The sequence below is a fragment of the Sinocyclocheilus rhinocerous genome, unplaced genomic scaffold (assembly GCF_001515625.1).
Source record: "Sinocyclocheilus rhinocerous isolate Xijiao unplaced genomic scaffold, SAMN03320098_v1.1 scaffold3144, whole genome shotgun sequence".
In the NCBI taxonomy this organism is placed as follows: domain Eukaryota; kingdom Metazoa; phylum Chordata; class Actinopteri; order Cypriniformes; family Cyprinidae; genus Sinocyclocheilus; species Sinocyclocheilus rhinocerous.
Genome location: NW_015624539.1, coordinates 249,526 through 267,191, shown reverse-complemented (window position 1 = coordinate 267,191; position 17,666 = coordinate 249,526). Strand labels below are relative to the sequence as shown.

At 38.8% G+C, this 17,666-nt stretch overlaps 1 protein-coding gene across 1 annotated transcript in view; it reads right to left on the bottom strand.

Annotated features, from left to right (window-relative positions):
- LOC107740972 (neprilysin) overlaps positions 1 to 12,015 on the bottom strand; it is a 47,764-nt gene extending 35,749 nt beyond the window's left edge. Inside the window, exon 1 of the mRNA XM_016553544.1 lies at positions 11,760 to 12,015. Within this exon, the coding sequence (XP_016409030.1) occupies positions 11,760 to 11,820 (61 nt within the window). The 5' untranslated portion in view covers positions 11,821 to 12,015. The remainder of the gene's footprint in view (positions 1 to 11,759) is intronic.
- Positions 12,016 to 17,666: the final 5,651 nt, after the last annotated feature.

The following is a 17,666-nucleotide window of genomic DNA, read 5'->3' as shown; positions in this document are numbered from 1 at the left end:
CGTGGTCGAGCGAAGAGACAAAGCTGCACATCAACTGCCTGGAAATGCTGGCAGTATGGCAGGCCTTACAGTCCTTCCTACCACATCTAGAAGGATGCCATGTCTTAGTCCGATCGGACAACATGACGGTAGTATCCTACATAAATCGCCAGGGTGGCCTTTCCTCCCCGTGCCTCTTCAGGATGGCAAAGAGCCTACTGGAGTGGGCACATTGCCACTTGCGCTCCCTAAAAGCAGCGCATATACCGGGCAAACTGAACCAGGGAGCAGACATGCTGGCTCGGAGCAACGTCCCCTCTGGCGAGTGGATGCTTCACCCCCAGACGGTTCGGAGAATATGGGAGATCTTCGGGAAGGCAGAGGTCGACCTCTTTGCCTCAGAAGACAACTCTCACTACCCAATCTATTTTTCGAAGGAAAGGGATGCGCTGACCCACGATTGGCCCAGCCTTCTCCTTTACGCTTTTCCCCCGATCGCCCCGACCCCTCAGGTCATCAGGCGAATCAGGGAACAAAGGCACAAGGTTCTTCTAGTGGCCCCGCTCTGGAGAAACCAACTATGTTTCTCAGAGATGTCTCAGCTGCTCACGGCAGCTCCAAGGCCCATTCCCTTGAGACGGGACCTCCTCTCTCAGGTGAACATGACGATATGGTGCCCCCAACCCAAGTTGTGGGCCCTACACTTATGGCCTCTCGATGGGAGCCTATGAACCTCCCAGAGGGTGTCTTAAATACCATTTCTCAGGCTAGAGCCCCGTCCACAAGGCGCCTCTATGCCCTCAAATGGTTGGTCTTCACCGCTTGGTGTACAAACCGCAGTGAAGATCCACATGTGACATATCTCGATATTGTCCTTCCTTCAAGAGCTGTTGGATAAGGGTCGCACCTCCTCCACTCTTAAGGTCTATGTGGCGGCTATAGCAGCTTTTCATGCTCCTATAGACGGGATATCGGTCGGCAGGAACAACCTCGTTGTTCGATTTTTGAAAGGGTCTAGGAGGTTGAACCCCCCTCGCCCTTCTACGGTCCCTACGTTGGATCTGTCTACGGTTCTGAGGGCGCTCAAAGGCCCCCCCTTTGAATCGCTGCAATCCGCTGATATTCGACCCTTGTCGCTAAAGACCGCTCTGCTATTGGCTTTGGCATCGGTTAAGCGAGTTGGAGATTTACAGGCGCTCTCTGTGAGCCCCTCCTGCTCAGCGAAGAGCAGTAGATGTCGTCGCTGAAGGAGAAAGAATCAGTGATCCTATGCCGAGCACCTGCTTATATAGCCAGATGCCCCGCCCATTTTGGCGGACTCGGGCGCGCTGCTTCGCCATAGGCTCGCGCAGCAGAGCTGCGCTGTCATTGGTTCATTTCTGAAACAATGGCAGTGCAGATGCACTGCTGTGATTGAAAAAAGGCTTCAGTAAATCGGAGAAAAGGAGTTTCCCGTAGCGTCTAGTGATGCAGTACTCGTTCCCGTATCTCAGGGAACCGAGGTTACGTTAGTAACCGAGTACGTTTCTTTCATTTTCTGTTGTATTTATGGATAATGAAAGTAAAGTCTCTTTAGCAACAGGGTTTTGTTTTGGGGAGGGGGGGGAAGGATGGCAAATTAGTCACTTCTGGCTAAATTGTACTTCAAGTGGGCAGTGTGGTCAGTTAATCTTCTGGACTTTTAGAGGAAAACGTGTGACTGGTGTAACTTTTTTAGACAGGGACTGGTTTTATAACAGCACTGCAGTTAATTATACTTAAACATGAATAATAAACAACTTGTAAAACTAAGCTGGAGACAGGCACACTTTTAATCACACACTTGATCACACTTGTCACACATACTCTGATGAAATGGCTCTTCTTTCATGTAAAGTATAAGCATTTGCATGTGCAGACAACCCTGTCATGACTAGTTAACACTACTTGACAAGTCTGAGTCTTCTCTTAAAATCCCTGCAGCCAACGTGATATTGAGAGTATTCATATGTATTTTACATAAAATGTGGTTCTACCACACATACATTTATTTACATTTGCATAGACACTAAAACATACAATAATAATAATGACAGCATCTAAAATGTAAATCACTTTTGTTTACAGACATACAACAAATCCTTATTTAATCAATGAATATTTCATTCATGCACTTAATTGGGATTGATTCTATTGTATTTATAATCAATGAGATTATATTTTTCAGTTGCATTTATTAAAAGCAGTTGGCTCATTTCCTCAATTTGAAATTCTAACATTTAATTTGGTTCTGGGTGACTTCTGGAGCAAGCTCGTTTCAAAGAATTACATAATTTTTAACAAGACTACACTTTAAAATCTTAAAATGAATAAAATTTCTGTAATCATTTACCATTATTTATGTAATATTTATTTAGTTTGCCATGGGACACAGCAGTTTGCAGTGAATAAAAAAATGGCCAAAGTACACCACAGGCGCACCATAAAATGATCTTAAACATAATACATTTTATATTTGATCTGTAATCAAAATTTTTAAAAATATGTGTTTTTGTACCTTTTAATGTTATGTATGAATACCTATGTATAACCAAAACCAGGCAGCTGCAGTAGTATAAAAGTAGTTTTAAAAAGTTTTCAAGTGTATTTGTAATTTGTGAGGAAACTGACAATTTTTTTTTTTTTTTGGTGAACTATATCCCTAAAGAGAGTCTAAATACTAGATTATTAGTGATAATGTATAAAATATAACCTAATAACTATACTGAAAGCTTAGAAATCACTTAAAGGTAGAGGTGAAGTATTTTGTATTTCGGTAAAGCTACATTTTGTACTTCACCTTTAAATGTGCAGAACATGACCGTGAATGCCGCTTAGAATGCTTAGTATATGCTGTCAGACTGTAGTTTCCTCCACATGTGCTGATAATAGGCCATTAAAGAAATAGAGAGTGATGTACTCTGAGCTGGATAATTGAGAGGCTTTACTGGCCACAGAACCACTCCAGGGTTTCTCACGAAACACCAGTTTTACATGTTTTCATGTAGAGAGCCAGCCTTTATAGCTGATACAGAGAAAGTCTAAATTTCGAAGTTTTTTATTATTATTTTTTAATACTAGGTTCATCATTTTTTGGTTGCATAGAGTAGAGTTTTCCAACAGGGGGATCTCTTAAAACTGCAGAAAGTTTGTAAGATTGTGTCAGAGATCTTTAAGTAAATTAAATTGCGGTAATTTTTTAACTTTAAAACTTTGTTCAGTGTAGCTAAATGTAACAATGAATATTTTTCATTTTGTTTTGTCTGATTTCTGAAGACCAGTAAACTATGGGAGATTTAACACACTCAGAGACACAATCCCACATTCTCGGTTATCAGCAATATGACGATTTGGTGCTCAAGGAACATTTGTATTGCTTAATATTTTTGCAGTTGTATTGCTTAATATTTTTGTGGAAACCATGATACAAATTTTCAGGATGCTTTGATACATTGATAGTTCAAATCTACAGCATTTATTTGAAGTAGAAATCTTTTCTAACATTATAAACATATTTACTGTCACACATCAATTTAATGCATCCTTGCTGAATAAAAGCATTCATTTCTTTGAAAAAAAAAAAAACAACCTTACTGACCCCCAAACGTTTGAACAGCAGTGTATATGGTGGAATATGATAAACAGTGAAGCTCAGTGAGTATGAAATACTTTAATTTGTTCAAAAAGTAAAGAGATGACATTGCTGAAGGCCAGCAGCAAAACATCTTTGCACCATATTTAAGATCAAGTTCCAGCATATGCTTCTATTTTATTATGACTTTTTATTATTTTCTTATAGCTTTTTTCTTTGACAACATTGTAACAAAAAGTCATGCTAATAAAGAGTTTGAAATAAAGGGAAATCGTTTGGGAACGTCTGATTTGTGACTAATCTTTTTTTTTCTTGAAGAAATACATAGACAGAAGATAACAGACAGCTCATTTTGTTTTTCCCCTCTTTTTTATGTCTGTCCTTCACATGTTCTGCAACTGCTGTGAAAGGAATATGCTAAATGTGACCTCTAATTATGTCAACATACATTCTCCATATTATGAGGAAGATATTACCATTCCTTCATTCACATTCTAAAAAATCTTAACCACATATCGAGTTTATCTTGTGGGCAATATCTTTACTAAATTCTATTTAGATAAGGTACGTCTACAGCGATGAACAAAACTGTGTATATCTCCCAACCCTAGTCTGTGATATTACTCTAAGTGGCTATGTAACAGCTTATGCATGTCCTCTGACTCCCCACTGTGGACATGATCAGAGCTCAGGGCAGAACTGTTTCTCCTTGTTTATCTACTCGTGACTGCGACAGGTCTGAAGCAAATCAGAACCAAGGGCGTCTTCATCAGCTTTGACTTTCCAAATCCATCTAGGACACTCAGGCAGGGATGTGATTTAGATTATTGTAAAGGGGGGGGGTGCAAGAGATAGTGACTGATGCGTCACTCGCCACACCAGGCATAATCCTGACATGCATGGAGAGTCCCAGGACCCCCAGATCGGATGTCGTCTGACGTATGTGGATCAGCAAGGAACCAACCCGCCTTAGCGGGGGTACTGCATCTCCCTGAAGGACTATGGAACAGGAAGACCTTTCAACCTAATCTCTTCCAGCACAGTCATGCTGGTGTGTTCACAAACCAAACTTATACTAAATAGATGCTTTAAGAAAATGAATAAAGTTTTTACTCCATGAAGTAATGGCATACTGTATACATACATACAGGTTGATGTCCCCAAAGCGAACCAGCCCATTACACCAAAACTGACTCGACCAATGGCATAAACCTCAGGGAAAGACTATCTTTTTATTTATTTATTTATATAAGAAAATATTTTGATTTCTCTTTTAAATGAGAATTGTTTGTTTTCCATACAATGAATGTGGAGTCCCCACAAAATGCACAATGAATAAAAAACATTCTTCAATATATCTCCATGGGCATTTTTATAATGAATAGGGTAAGATGACGATGCCCCTTTAAGAATGCATTTACTTTTAAATTGTAACATATTTAAATGTAAGCATCTAAATAAGCATCTAATCTGATTTAATTCTTTTTTCATTTTCATGGACTTTTAGTTTGTAATTCATTGTTCCTGTGTTTGGTCCCTGTTTACTTTAATCCTGTTTCTAGTTTGTTTCCATAGTTACTCAGAGTTTGTTTCCAGAGTTAACTGATTAGTCCCAACTGTGCCTTGTTTTAACCCTCATCATTGTTTATATCTTGCCTTCAGTTTGTTCAGTTTCCACCTTCTTTCCTCAAAGGTCTAATTTTACCTTTTTATTTCAAATTTCAAATAGCCTACACAAAAAAGGACCAGAGACACAAAATAATAAAATAACCTCAAAACTGTTTTAACTGACTAAATCTTACAAATATTGAAATGCAGATTAAATGAAAAAAAATTAAATAAAAATAAATAAAAATAGCGTATCCAGCCTTAAAAAATTTAGGAGGGCGTCATCTTGCCCGGGAGGCATCTTACCCTATACATTTTTCTGGTTATGCCAAGTTCTAAAATATTTTCCCAGGTAGAATCTTAATCGTTATCCAGTATATCAGAAACAACAGGAAAAGCCACTAGTAATTATCATCAGCTAGAGTGAGTGCTTTTTCCATGTTTTTCAGAAAACATGTTTTTCAGAAAAAGATCACAACATCTTAGTAATTAGTAGTAAATTAGATCAAATTCCATAGATATTCCACAGAGAATTCTAGGTTGGAGCTCAACTGTGAGGGTCACCCATAATGCAAATTTAGTGCTTCAGTGCAGCTTTTACTGTAAGAGCTTCTGTTTGATTTCTTGTTGGCACTGCCATGGTGAATCACAGACTTGGCTATAATATCTGCCGTCTGCTTCGCTTCTGGCACAGCAATGGTGAATCCTCTAAGCATGTCTGTTAAGACAAACACATCCTCATACCCTCCAGATGACTTCTCCATCAAAGTGTATCCATAACAGCTCTCGGAAACTGTTGTGCTTGTACAGCTCATAGAGAATACATCTGTACTGTAACTAAATCACACTGTTTACACTTTTATCTTAAATGTCTTTGATCAGGCTTCTGAACTTTTGATGCTGTTAAACTCTAATATAATATAACCCCAATGTTTATGCTAGGCTTTAAATATTTTATAGACACAATAACAGACAAACTTTAACAGACTTTTTTGTTCTTGTGAAAAAAAAAATGCATCTTCAGAAGCTCTTTTCTGTGATTTTGTACTCTGGCTGAAGTTTGACAGGAATACTTGACAAGGCGTCCGCAATTACATTCTATTTACAAGTCTCACAGTGCACTTCAAACGCTGCCAGTTGGGACATCAGATTTCTGCATCTGCCATGGTATTCATTTCTTTCCATGTTTGCTTGTGCTGCATTTTCAAACCTGTCCTCACCTCTCATAAACACTATTAAATAAGATAAGTTGTTGCACAAAACATGTTAAGGATTGGTACAAAATGACTAGTTCATGGAGTGAGGTGTGAGTGCTATGAAATCCATTTAAGGAATGTCACATATTGTATTTTTATTGCAACAAACCCAAACCACCAGCCTTAACCTCAACAATAAAATCTTTAAAGCAACATCAAAACTACTCTGTTAGTGAATCACTTTGTTAAACTATTGCTTGTTCGCTAACTAATGTTGAACATAAGTAAATTTAATCGGATTGTTATATAGATGGAGCAAACTGAAAAAAGAGGAACAGAAAATGTGAAGATTCATGCTAATACTCAAAAAAAGTAATGTCAACTGATAAGCAGACACTCACATCTGATGGCATTTGAGGAAAAAAACATGTCTGATAGTAAGATGTTAAAACATTTTGAATTTTAAACCTAGGCTCATTGGAAAAATGTGTCTTTATAACGTTGGTTGCTGGCAGTTCGGAAATGAAATGTCCAGTGACTGGTGCTAAAACGTTGATTGTCTCTTGCGTTTGAAAATAACTTATCTCTCACAGATTGCTTAAGCTAAGTATAAGCGCATGACGAAGAAGAATAGTTCAATACACAGTCTTTAATAAATCCACAGGAAAACAGAGGAAATCCAAAACAGCAAAGCAAAAGAATATCCACATTAATAACCGGCAACAGAGAGAACTAAACGAGGAGAATAGAAACAGAAGGAAACACAAAAAAAAGTCCTAGACCGTGACAATACTCCCCCTCCGTCCAGGCACGACCTCGTGCTGTAACAAAACAAGGGACAGAGGAGGACTTTGGAGAAAGACAAAGGAGTGGAGTTAGGATGAGAGGGGGGACGGCGAAGGGCAGGCAGGAAGGCAGGCAGATGACCAGGGGGTGACGATGGAGGGAGGAGCCACAGAGGAATTTGGAGGAACCATGGCGGTGGGAGGAGCCAGAACGGGGATAGGAGGATCCAGGGTTTCGAAGACGGTGGGAGGAGCCAGGGAGAAGACAGGAGGGAGCCGGAGAAGGAGGAGCCTGGCGGGACCCATACCGTAGACATGAAGGCGGCCCACGGTGGAGCTGATGGAGGGAGGAGCCATGGTGGAGGAAGGGCTGATGACTCCAGGGGGCTGACTGACAGCGGCGGAGCAGGTGGTAGAGGAGCCCAGGATGGAGACGGAGAGCCGCAGAGCCAGGGAAACACCGAGGATCCTGAGGGCAAAGGCGGAGCAGATGGCTCAGACGATCGAGGCATAGGCGGGGATTCGGAAGGCCACGGTGGAGCCAGGGCGACAGAGGACCAAGTTGGAGCCAGAGGGAGGGAGGAGTCCAATGGAGCCAGAGGGACAAAGGGACAAGGCAAAGTCAAAGGAGTGTTGTTCCAATGCGAGGGTAGGTCAATGACCGACCAAGGCGGAGCCGGAGGGACAAGGGAGCCCAGCGGAGCTGGTGGACTGACGACCTATGGTGGAGCCGCTGGGTCGATGTACCGAGGCAGAGTTTGGGCCTCGGAGGTCGGCGGCAGAGACCACAGTAGAGTTGGAGACTGACAGACCCAAAGCGAATCCACTCAACAGATGGAGAGATGAGGATGGGCTGAGGGACTGACAGGATGCAGCGGCAGCATGGCAGAAGATGGCAGACTCATGAGAGGAGGTGGGAGAGGGAGGCTGGGTGGGAATTCGTGACGGACGGGACTTTTTTGGGAAGGTGTATGCCGCCCACACACATCAAAGCGTGACTTCCAGCACAGGGAGCGTGGCGGACAGGAGAACGACCTCCGGGGTCGTGACAGGGATGACAGACAGTTCAGGGCAGACAAACAGTTCATAAACGGCCTCCTTGGCCGTAACAGGAAAGGCAGAGAGTTCAGAAGAAAACGGGAGAAGATGGGCGAGGCTTTCCTCCGTGCCCTCACTCTCCACTGTGTAATCCTCCGTGGCATGCTTCGTTGCCAGCTCACACACCTGCTCAGACGTCAAGTGAGGCACTGGCTCTGGGGCAATCCTCAGCTCTGTCGCTCCTTTTAGCGATGGCTCGTCGGTCGCGGCAGGCACTGGCTCTCCATCTGGGCTCTGGCTGTTGCTCCGCGCAGCGGGGTAGTGATTGGCTGGGCTCTGGGTCAGGAGTGGGGCTGGTGAGTTCCTCATCAGCGTAGTAAGCAGTCACCAGCGAGTTACAGTTTGCAGCACCCACTCCACGAAGGTGGCGAAGCTCTCCAGAGGACCCTTCCCGGACAACTTTGCCTGTGTAGCGGTGTTGAGGCTCGCCTGGTAAAATGAACACAGGCAGTTGTCCGGGTACTGTGTAATATTGGCATTCTCTGCAAAGATCACAGTATGGGCCTAAAGAGAGCGGTTTCCCTGCTCCAGCAGGAGGAGAAGGAATTCGGGATAGTCCATAATAAATAAAAGAAAAACTTTCAAAAAACAAAAAGCAAACGCGGACACACACACCGGTTATTCTGTTTAGGGCCGGTTATTCTGTCACAGATTGCTTAAGCTAAGTATAAGCGCACGACGAACAAGAATAGTTCATTACACAGTCTTTAATAAATCCACAGGGAAACAAACAGATGAATTCCAAAACAGCAAAGCAAAAGCATATCCACATTAATAACCGGCAACAGAGAGAACGAAACGGGGAGAATAGAAACAGAAGGAAACACAAACAAAAAACCAGGACCGTGACAGTATCACATTCACTAAACCCTACCCTAAACCTAACTGATCGTGTTAACAAAAGCAGACATGAGATGAAAATGCATTTGCTGAAACAAACATGGCATTAGCTTGTCTTTACAAGTGTTTGTGCTCTTTTATTGCTGTAACAGGTAAACTACCTAGCAAGTTTACTATATGTCAGAAAAGCCATACATATGGAGCTGATTATGTGAAAAAAGAGGTTATAACATAGTAACATAGTGCAAGGAACTATGTGAAAATAAGCCTTCATAGAATAATCTGCCCTTTCTCATTATTTATAATTTATAATTTGGAAACTAGTGAATTGTACGTAGGTTCTTGGAGTATATATATACATATATATATATATATATACACTGTACGTAAATGTGCATTTTTTCCAGAAAGCCTGTGTTGATTTTATCCCTTTTTATACTGCAGCTTTTCAGATCTCCATGTGGTGTGAGTGACACTATACCTTTTTTTTTTTTTTAGATTAAAATTATTGGTGCCATGTATCAGGGGGTATGCAAAAGGGGATATAGATGACTTTAATAATAATATAAATATGCCCAACTGAGCTAAACCAATTTTGCTGGGAAGTAAAGCATATGCTAAGGCAGGATTTGGCCATAAAATGTATGACACATTTTGTTTTAAAAGTGTTTTGTTTTGTTTTTGACAATGGTGAAAAGGTGAAGGACAGTGTCACACAGCCACAGTGTTTATACTGTTCAGCGAAATCAACATGACTTATAGTTGTCTCTGAATATTTAGTTGGTACTATAATGCAAAAAAAAAGTAAAAATGGCTTTAACTCTTTGTGTTGTTTTTTAAAATAGAATGTACAAAAAAATGCACATAAAATTATACATATTAATGTATACTGCTTCATTTTAGATTTTTATAAAATATCGTATTAATTATATAACATTCATGTACAGTTAAATGCTTAGGAACACACATTTTCTTTAAACACAAAACCTATTTATTAAATACTTTTAGTATCTAAAAGTATATCTATTAAAAATACATAGTTTTTATGTTTAGTTGACTACAATATCAGCAACAAGATGTGCAAAGCTGGACTAAGTTTGTCGGGCTTCTTTTAACACATGTCAAATTGTCTGTTGTACTCTGCAACATTTTTAAAACACCTTAGCAGAACTATAATATCTTGTTTTCTAGGGCTTTATAAACTATAATGAAAATGATGAGGATGTCAGGGTTCATTTTAAGAGGAACATGACAGAGAGCAATGTCATTCAGCAACAGGAACATGATGGTGAATAAGTAATGAGTAATGAGTTTGTTGCATTCAGAGTTCATTTCACATATCTCAAAACTTAAGATATATAACAATCTCAATCTTGTGTTAAATCAACTGACAGATAAATATTAGTCATGGAGGTTTGACATGTTCAAAGATGTAAAAGACACAACAGGCCGGAGACTTAAATGCCTGATTTTTTCCATTCTTTGATGTTTTGAAAAAACTGTTTATAAAAGTCTATCAGCGGCAATAGATTGGTTGAGCATGTTGTGCTGATCTGAGATGAAACACTCATGACCACATGGCTTATCATGTGTTCAGTGAGGAGGTGTCACCACTGTTGTAGCTTACAGGTCCTGCATGTTATGTACTTTTCTCCATCTCTATGTCCTCACACACAGTATGTCACTTTAGAACATTTATCTGAGACAACCTGAGCAGATAACACATCTATGTCATATAAGGTTCCTTAATATGCAAAACATGTCTGATGCATTTAAATTTACATTTCAGCCCATGATAATTCAGCTGTAGAAAAGAGTGTTTTAGTGTTTGGAGAGTGTTGTAGCATGTGGTGAGTTGTAAAACCACCACTGAATTGAATTAGAAATCAGTTACATGCACAAAATCACCTTCATACATACCCATAACCACCTTATTTATATATGTATTTAACATTTATATAAAACTAGAAATGCCACTACCGATCAGATGAAGATCTGTAACACTTTCAATATTCTTCTAAAGACTGCACAAAATGAAACAAAAATGTATTTAATTTTTGTTTCCAATTTCATTTTCTGTTTTGATTGTCAGTTGTTTCTTATAGGCTATGCATCCTGTGTTACACTATAGGGTAGTTTGTACTGTATAAACAGAACAGTTTTGGGATGTTATACATTTTTGAACTACTTTTATTTGTAACAAACAAATATGTGAATATTTGCAAGAGAAAAAACACTTAGTTACAGATGTACAGTAAAAATGTTTTACACTACTTGTAGGTGACAAGCATTAACATAAATGCCACATAAATAAAAAAATTTTAAAAGTCGTTAAATTGTCAAGTAATATGAACATCAACAGTTCAGAGTTGTTAATTAAGCATTTAATTTTAGATTTACTTTATATTTTCATTTATCTGAGACGCTATTTAAAGGCGGTTAAATACTGAAACGCATTAAGTATGCAGTCCATACTTTCAGAGCAGTGTGTATTTTAACATATAATAAGGACATAGCAACAAATACTATTAAATAAAACCAGAGAATAACAACTTTTAGCATTTCCCAAGCAGTGCCTAAATGAAATATCTTGGTCAGCACACCATGTTTCTAAGCCATGTGCAGCATGCGTAACAGACTCACCAGGTGTCTCTGGAAATTTGCGATCGATGATATAAATGGGCATCACCAACCGCTCAAACATCCATCAAATCCGTGAGAAAGATACCCTCCTTCCAGATCGATGACTTTTAAGAGTATTCTGGGTTCCCAGGATATCAATAACAAATCATTCAGTGCTGTCAGTTCCCTTGGCTACCTGTTAACGTCGCGATAACGGGGTGTCCTTGTGTCACACAGTTATTATTGGTGCGCATAAGAAAACACCTGGAAAACGCCTTAGGATTAATTCAGCGAAAAGAACGATGTGAGACAACAGCGAAGTACTTAAGTTCAGCCGGTGTCTAATGTTGCCTCCCACGAAAGGCGGTGTTAAAGAGTGGCTGAGGCTGGCAGCAATGCCAGCGCGGAGTCGAGCGCGCAAATGTGCGCTGATCTCGCACCAGTAAAGGATCAACGCGTAACTCTGCGCTCCACTTAGATGCGTATATTTCAGGCACTTCTGCACTTTTTCTAGAATCTGTAAGGTTTTCCTTACTGTGAGAGTTATACTAAGACAGTTAAGGGTTCCGACAGCAATTTTCGGGGAACAATCCTTGATGTTCTTCTCGCGCAAAATGTTCCGTTGGCTCATCTAGAGCAGTTAGCTATAACCGTCAACTGTCTTCCTTTAAAGAAACCATTAAAGTTTTTTGTGATTCTTTTTATTTATTATATCTACAAGCGCTCGAATAGCGTACTGTTGCTATAGCAACCTCTTCAGGCGACTTTTGTTCATGTGCAACAATTTAACTTTTGTGTTTTTAAGTGTTGTCTAAAAAACTTAATTAAGGGTTAAGGTTTTAACCCCAACCCATATAATTCACATAATTTCATTATTTATAAAGGTCTGCACTATATGTCCACACTGATGATGGCAGGCAAATGAAAACATTTGAAAACAAGACCCTTGGAGCAAGTATTAATGATTGTCAACCGTCAGTTGGTCATGAAACCTGTTTGTCTTACTTTACCTTAATGTCTCACTTCTGGCTGAACTTACCATAGTAATATCAACCACACTTAAAACTATCTGAAAAAATTTTTTTTTTTTTTTTTTTTTTTTGTAATTTGATTTATATTTGCAATTAATATTTTGAATTTCAGACCAGCTTCTCCCACAGATGGGAGATAAATGCCATTGCATAAAATAGGCTATGTCTAAGTTATCATAATATTGTTCATTTTAATATTGAACATGTGGAAAAGTTTTATAATTGCAGCTGTGTGACAAAAAAATAAATAAAGTTTGCAGTCAATGTAGAAATAACAAACATAATCAGGCTATAAATATTACTGTAAAATAGCTAAATGAATAAGTGCTTTGCATTTCTTTGTGTTTTCACATTTTGCTTGTGCTATTCCAGACCCTGTTGTTTACCATTACCATTTAACAGCAAAAGGTCAAAACAGCACAAACCTGTGAGGTCAGTGACATGCCACAGGTTTAACACGGTAGTGAAACTACAGGGCAATTTGACACCACTACTCTCTTTGCAGCAGACTATGGTAACAGTTCTTTTAAACAGGTTTTAGGCCTATGTGAGATTAAATATGTTTCAATATGATTTTTTTTTACAGCAGCATTCCCCCAAAACATGAATTCTGAAGTGGTTAAAAGTTTTCATTTAAGTCCAAGTCCAAGTCCTCTGTGTTCTAATTGTTTTTATGTTTAACTCTAAATCAGTTAGACTAGTGTACTCAAAAAAAAAAGAATCCCTGTGTCCAAATTTTTATTTAAACAAAGGGACTTTGGAAAACAATCTGTTCCACTTCAGCACAGTTTATATTACCATATGCAGTCACTTTATTGTATTGTGCAATCAGGGATTCATCAAGGAACCAACTTTTGTTCCACCATCACTGAGAGCCCAGTGCACTTAATATAATGACACACACCAGGACAGGATGTCTTTGGTGACTCCAGAGGTTATTTGAGATCTGAAATAGTGTAGGGCTAATGAGGACCACTCTTATTTGGTTTGTTATCTGACTGTCCAAAGGGAGTACAAAAGACCACAGACCAGTTGGAAGGTGGTAGTTCAGCGAATTCTTTGTGATGAGGAAAATATTTGCTAATTTAGGAGAATATTTGCTAATTTACTTCTCATATAGCACAAAATGTAAAAATATTTCAAAGAGGCCATTATACTGCACTAGTGGGGTATGAACATATTTAGATTTAATTGCCTTTATTTTAAATGAAGATATGTCATAGTAGCAACAATTTAGATCGAATGATTTCACTCAATTAACCTGCAGCTTTAAATGAATAGATGTCTGAAATGTACATGTAACTCATGGAATTACTGAATAATTATCCTTTGAGTATCACAATAAAAAAAAAACACAATGTGCAGATAGACACAAAAAAAACTTCAACATAATGTCACTTTCTATTCTATCTACTTGTTTTTCTTTGTGTGTGTGTGTGTTTAGTTGTGTGAAAGCTGAATGAATTAGAGTTTTATGTCTCTGTTTTAAATGCAGATACTGATGTGTTTTTTTATATTTAGAAACACATTCTATGTTTTTATTGCAGGGTTGAATTAGTTTTAATATATAAAATAATCACATAAGAGTGAACCACTCACTAACACTTCAGTCAAGGAATTCACACATTTCACAAAAACAATTACACTGATGGGCAATAAAATATCACTCTAATCTTTAATAGCAGAACGTGCAACTGTCAGAGGACTCACAGAAAATAGTTTTGCTTTAATGAATGTGAACTTTATGGTATATTTTACGTTTATAGAATTAACCGCTTCTTATTAAATGGTGTGTTGCAAGATTTATATGTCAACGCAATGGCAACTATTCAGCATAACAATCCTTTATTTAACATTGCTTCGAATAAAGTGAAATAAAAATAGCTTGATTGGCTCTACCTGCTGTATATTTCTGCTATTATATGTTGATAGTTACAAAAATGGAAGCTATAGACTCTATGTAAAAATTAAACAAACGTAATTATGTGTATGTGTTTGTTACTGCTTTGTTGGCAGATATACCAGTGACTGTGTAAGCATGAGGCCATCATCCATCCGATTACATCTCCCAACATGCACACACACACACACACACACTCAACTACACAAACTAACCCTGTCTGGCCAGTCTTTAGTCTAGAGGCCTAGGGGAAACATTTTATTTGCAATTTCCTCAGAATTTACATCTGCATTGTTGCTTTTACACACATAGAGACAAATACACATCCATTCCAGCAGGAGACTATAATTAGAAAGTTAGAATTTACCTTTGTCTTGGTCTACTACCCCCTAGCCACACTACTCTGTGATGTAGAGACATGTTATTTTTAGCATACAAATTCAGCAAGGTTTTCTGATATGTATGAGGCTGAATTGAGCTCAGGGTCACAAGAATCTGGTGGGTTAGAGGGTTGACGTATGTTAAGAAACTAACACATATGTGTATAAAACATAAATAAAACTTGGCTCAGTTCAGTCAAACGCATTAAACGCATTTTTAGATTTAACACTCAGAGCTTGTTGCAGATGTCTGGCATTATGAGTGCATTTATGTACACATGCTTTGGATACTTTTGTTTTTTCTATGTGGGAGTCTGAGTGTTTTATTGAACTATCTCTATATGGATAGTGAGAATTAAAGGTTAAATTCTCAATATCTATTTGTCTGAATATTTTATGCTGCTTTCAGGGCAAATTTTCTCATTATTACATGCACATTCACGCAACTAAGGAAAGTAATATAATATAATATAATATAATAAATATATATTATAATATATATAATAAGCCTGCTGTGACCATGATATATGTGGCATCTGTTTCATTATTGATGTTCTTCATAGCAATATGGAGAACAAAGAAAATAAACATCCCACACAACATTTTACAAAATGTATTATAAAGTTCTCAAGCATAATCAGACTTTATTTTCCACCCACCCATCAATGCCACCTGTAATTCACTTCTCTTACATATGCATTTCGCTGCTAATGTGACAGGAGGTGAGTCTGCAGTTTGTTTTGATGGAATATTTTGGTGTTTTTATCAGTGTTGGTGTGTCCCAGGGACCCAAGCCACATTAGTGGGTGATCTGTCTTCACGGCAGGCATGTTAAGTAGGCAGTAGCTGATGAAAGCTATCTCTCTGCATTCCTGCTCTGACACTGCCACTCACAGATATCTGCACCTATAATGAAGCGCTGATTTAGCCGACGAACCACCGATAGAGATCAGAGATGGGATGCAAGCAGGGGCGGACTGGCCATCTGGGCGTTCTGGAGAAGTCCACCCGATGGCCGTCGGCCTGGCTGGTTCATCATCAGAAAAAGTGTCAGATTAAGTGACGTTGACGGCCGACAAAAGGGGGCGCTAATGCAATCTATTTTTGCTTAATGCTTATAAGAAACCGAAACTGACGCGAAGGAGAGTGGGCTCGTGATGGCAAGCAAAACAATGTGAAGATAAAGGCGGTTGGGAGGAGCTAAAAGAAAAAAAAGCAAACAGTTACATCAGGTTACCTTTGCCAGCCAATCTCACTATAGAGCATGTTGCCTATAGCACTATAGTAAAATTCCAGGACACCCCTAGTCCAAGCGTCCACTGCCATTTATCACTCAGCATTGTCTGACATGAATATTCCATTCATTCATAAAGATTATTCATGCGTGATGCAGACCTAATGTTTGCGCCACCGATCACAGAACTCACAGCTAATAAACAATCCTCCACCAAGACCGAGGCGTCTGGCATGCATTTACAACCATGCCTAACAGTCATCCCCAGATAGTCTCCCGTGTTTGTCTCCATTACTCGGAGCACGCTGACCAAAGGTCAGCTAAAGCCCTACAAACTTTACTCACAAACAAGAACTTTTAATCCAACTCAAAAATAATAGAAAAATAGAAAGTTGGAACTCACTCAAGAACGCTCTCACTCACACCAACCAACTCCACTGTTCTCGCACATGCGCACACACACACACAGAGAGAGAGGGAGAGAGAGAAAGAGAGACAGACATATGAATACTCAAATTGAAGAATTCTGTTGTTTCAGGTTTCTAGATTCTAGGTTTGTTTATCATTGTCATATTATACAGTTTGCGTTCTGCTCTTTTTATGTAGATTTAAAGTATTTTAGTTCATACAATAATAAATTTATTTCAATCCCCTGCTGAAAAAAATAGAAACCATCACATAATTTGTAATGGTTTTACTGGTTATAATGAAAATTGTATTGGTTTTAATGGAAACTGAAATGGCGGGTGTTGGTCTCTACTTGTAATTGGTCGCCTTCTGTTGGTGGCTTTTGTTTAAACCACTAAATCCTAATGTAATATGTCCCAAAACACACTTCAGGAAACCATTATTTAATGGTTAAAAGTTGATGGTTTGTATTGGTATTTGTAGTGGAAATCATTAGAATTTCTGCGATGGTTTTTTGTCAGCAGGGTCACCATGGGTTTTGTGATGTTATTTGCCATAAATGCGATAGGATTGCTGTAATATTGTGAGATAGTAGCGACTGTTTGTAGTTGTGGTGGGTCTATTTGGGAGAAAATCCAGGGTCGTTTTTTACTCCCAGTCTGTCCCTGGATGCAAGGGTACATAGATATACTCTTGCAGCAAAACACACATTCGTGCACCTGCAGGCACGTCGTCGTGTCTGTTACTTTTGTTCTTTATGGAGAGCTCAAGTGAAAGAGACCAAAACAGAGAGAGAGAGAGAGAGAGAGAGAGAAAGAGATACAACAGAAAACAAAATTACTTTTAGTACAGAGAGCAACTGTTGGTGTACAAATGTTACTCTTTGTCAAATTAAAATAGACAAAGAACAAAAAATTTAATATGTAATACAATTAACCAAATAAATAGTATTATATATATATATATATATATATA